The sequence below is a fragment of the Octopus bimaculoides genome, chromosome 18 (assembly GCF_001194135.2).
Source record: "Octopus bimaculoides isolate UCB-OBI-ISO-001 chromosome 18, ASM119413v2, whole genome shotgun sequence".
Classification (NCBI taxonomy): Eukaryota; Metazoa; Mollusca; class Cephalopoda; order Octopoda; family Octopodidae; genus Octopus; species Octopus bimaculoides.
In genome coordinates this window covers 37,800,641-37,804,449 of record NC_068998.1, presented here as the reverse complement: position 1 = coordinate 37,804,449, position 3,809 = coordinate 37,800,641, and the positions used below count along the sequence as shown (strand labels likewise).

The 3,809-nt window shown below is 34.9% G+C and overlaps 1 protein-coding gene across 1 annotated transcript in view; it reads right to left on the bottom strand.

The window, feature by feature from the left end:
* The window catches only part of LOC106876095 (uncharacterized), a 174,734-nt gene extending 172,535 nt beyond the window's left edge, over nucleotides 1-2,199 (bottom strand). Inside the window, exon 1 of the mRNA XM_014924508.2 lies at nucleotides 536-2,199. Within this exon, the coding sequence (XP_014779994.1) occupies nucleotides 536-608 (73 nt within the window). The 5' untranslated portion in view covers nucleotides 609-2,199. The remainder of the gene's footprint in view (nucleotides 1-535) is intronic.
* Nucleotides 2,200-3,809: the final 1,610 nt, after the last annotated feature.

Below are 3,809 nucleotides of genomic sequence, written 5' to 3'. Positions count from 1 at the left end.
TATATATATATATATATATATATGTATGTATACATTCATAAATATACATGTATGTATATATATATACATTCGTATAATGTGTCTGAGTGTGTGCGCATAAAATACGCATACATACGCACACACAGTCGTACACACGCGCATACACGTGTAGTTAGGGTGCATGCTTGTGTATATATGTATATATATGTGTGTGTGTGTACGCGTTTGTGTAGACATAGATAGATAGATACATACATGCATACATACACACACATATATATATATATGTATGTATGTATATATATATATATATATATATATATATATATATATATATATATATATACATATATAAGTATACACTTATATATTTGTATATGTATGTGTGTGTGTATATATATATATATATATATATATATATATACATATATATATATATACACATGTATATGTATATGTGTGTATGTGAATATATGTATATGTATGTGTGTGCGTGCGGGTATACATATGTAATAGATACGGTTATACGTTGCTATAAATCTAAGAAGTTACTTACCCGTAGCTTGAACCCGGGACTGTTGAAGGTCTGTGAAAAGGAGAAGTCGAGTTAGCAGCAACAGCACCAGCATCGCTGCACAGATGTGTATTTTAAATAGCCCTTTCCATCATACATTAGGTAAGTCACCAGCGATAAAGGGTTGACAAAAAGACCCCCGGAAACATCCAACGGACTAAAGTCCTTTCTTTCTTATACATGTATATAACTATATTAGACGCACACACATGAACGCTTTCCGAGTACACTGTATTGGTTTCTCCTGTCTATATCTTCTCTTCTTGACAGTCAATAACGTGTTTGCGTGTGTGTTGGTGTGCGTGTGAGTATATCTGTATGTGTGTGAATGTACCTCTCTTTCTGTATGAGTGTGTGTGTGTGTGTGTGGTTATGTGTGTGTGACTGCGTCGGTCTGTTACAATGTGCGTGTGTGTGAATGTAGCTGTTTGTGTGTAACTACACCCGTCTGTTAAAATGTGGGTGTGTGTATGTCTATGCGTTTAAATATAAAAATATGCACAAACTATGTGTGTGGATATGTGTGTGCGTGTGTGTGTGTATGTGTGTGTGTGTGTGTGTGTATGTGTGTGTGTTTATGTGTTTGTGTATGTCTGAGCATGTTTTTTATATGTTTGTATATTCATATACGCATGTATTTATGTGTTTACAATGTTTGAAGCAAAAGTAATACGCAGTCTGTACGAATGTGTTTGAATATAGATATCCGTATACGTATCTGTGTGTGTGTGTGTGTGTGTGTGTGTGTGTGTGTGTGTGTGTGTGTGTGTGTGTGTGTGTGTGTGTGTGTGTGTGTGTGTGTGTGTGTGTGTGTGCCTGCGTGCGCTTATATGCAATGTGTTTCAGACGGTCTGTCTGTTTGCGTGTGTGTGTCAGTGTACGTTTGTATTCAATTTGTATGTGCGTGTATATGTCTCCACCGATGTGTTTTCGAGCGTAGATTCCTGTCAATATTTATATGCAGTGTGTATGTGCATGTGTTTGTTTATTTGTGTGTGTGTGAGAGAGCCATCCTGCATGTGTGTGTTTAAGTGTGAGCCAGGGTATGTGTGTGTGTGTGAGAGAGCCAGCGTATGTGTGTGTGTAAGCTAGCGTATGTGTGTGCGTGTGTGTGAGCCAGCGTGTTTGTGTGTTGATGAGAATGCGCGTGTGCATGTGTTTCTGTGTGCTTTGTGTCTATTTACACGAAAAGCGTATATGTGCGCATGTATGCTAGGATGTATGTTCTTAGAGTACACAATGTGTATATGTTTGTGTATGTGTGTGTGTGTGTGTGTGTGTGTGTGCTTGTGTGTATGTGTGTGCGTGAATGAGCTAATTTTGTGCGTGCTGTTTATGTCCGCAAATAAGCGAAATGTGTGTAAGTTTGTACACGTTTCTGTATATATATATGTAATTTATGAATGCGTGTAACAAGTGCCGTTATATTTGACACGCGTGTTTATATCTGTGTGTGTTCATGTGTGTGTGTATGTGTGTATGTGCGTATGTGCGCGTGTGTATATTAATCCAAGTTATATCCGTATATGTGCCAAAGAATGTCCAAAAATGTTTTGTCTCGCCGTATGTTTTCCAATGTATACATACATATACATGTGTACGTAAATGTATATGTATATACGTCTATTTGTATGTATATACGATTGTATGTAAAGTATATATATATTTATATATATATGTGCGTGTGTGTATTACAGAAGTGTTACAACACAAATGGTGTAATATTCCAAACGAGGCACCTTCTTCTTCTTCTTCTTCTTCTTCTTCTTCTTCTTCTTCTTCTTCTTCTTCTTCTTCTTCTTCTTCTTCTTCTTCGTTGTTTTTTTTATTTGTTCTCGTTGTATATTTGTAGCAGTTTTTAGTTTTTAGTTGTAATTATTTTGGTCGTCGATCATTCCGTTGTTGTTCTTGTTATTGCAGTAGTTTATTGTCTCGGTTATTCGCATACAACGCGGTTGTATCATCATCATCATCATCATCACCACCACCACCACCACCACCACCACCACGACCATCATCATCATTATCATCATCATCATCATTTCCGCCGAGGTCCACTTTACCTTTCATCCTTTTTTTTTGGGGGGGGGGTCGATAAAACAAGTACCAACCAATTGAGTACTGGGTGTCGATATAATCGACCAGTCCTCTCCCCCCAAAATTTCAGGCCTTGTGCCTATAGTAGAAAGGGTTATTATTTCATGTCGCCGGGGGTCGACTTTGCCTGTCATCACTTCGGGGGGCGATCAATTAAATTCTAGTTGAACACAGGGAGTCGATCTAACCGACTGACACCATGCCCCCAAATTGCTGGCCTTGTGCCAAAATTTGAAACCTTTATTATTGTTGTTGTTGTTGTTATTATTGTTGTTGTTGTTGTTGCTATTATCATTATTCTTATTATTATTATTATTATTATTATTATTATTATTATTATTATTATTATTATTATTATTATTTATTACTATTATTATTATTATTATTATTGTTATTATTATTATTATTATTGTTATTATTATTATTGTTATTATTATTATTATTATTATTGTTATTATTATTATTATTATTATTATAATTCTTCTTCTTCTTCTTCTTCTTATTATTATCATTATTTATTATTATTATTATTATTATTATTATTATTATTATTATTATTATTATTCTTGTTATTATTATTATTGTTGCTGTTGTTGTTATTGTTGTTGTTGTTATTGTTGTTATTATTACTATTAATGCCGTTTGTTGCAGTTGCTATTCACGTCTAGCTCGAGGTCAACACCGATCCAGCAGAACCTAGTTGTTGAAGCTGTTCCAGCCGTGACCGTCCCGTCTATTTTCTTTACACAGACGTTATAACTCAAATCTACCGTAACGAATTATGACAAGGCTCAGTTTTTGTCAGAGCGCTAAGATGTGATTTCGAAGGTGACTTCACTGCTCTTTTTAGCCGACTGAAAGACCACATAAAAATTCCCCCGTTGATTTTTTTCATTAGAAAAATGATTGTTCTTCTTATTGTTGTTATTGTTGTTGCTGTTGTGGTTGTTGTTGTTTAATAATCGGACCGACTTCGACCAAACATCTATGATTAATATAGATTCCTACCGTGACCATCGCATCTGTTTTTTATTTCTTTATTTTTTTTCAAATATCCTGTCTTTTCCGATCACTTTATTCAACGTATTCGTTTATCTGAGATTATTAGGGCATGACTTGAGAGAAATATAGCTGCTGTTTCTAACACATTGAAATACCA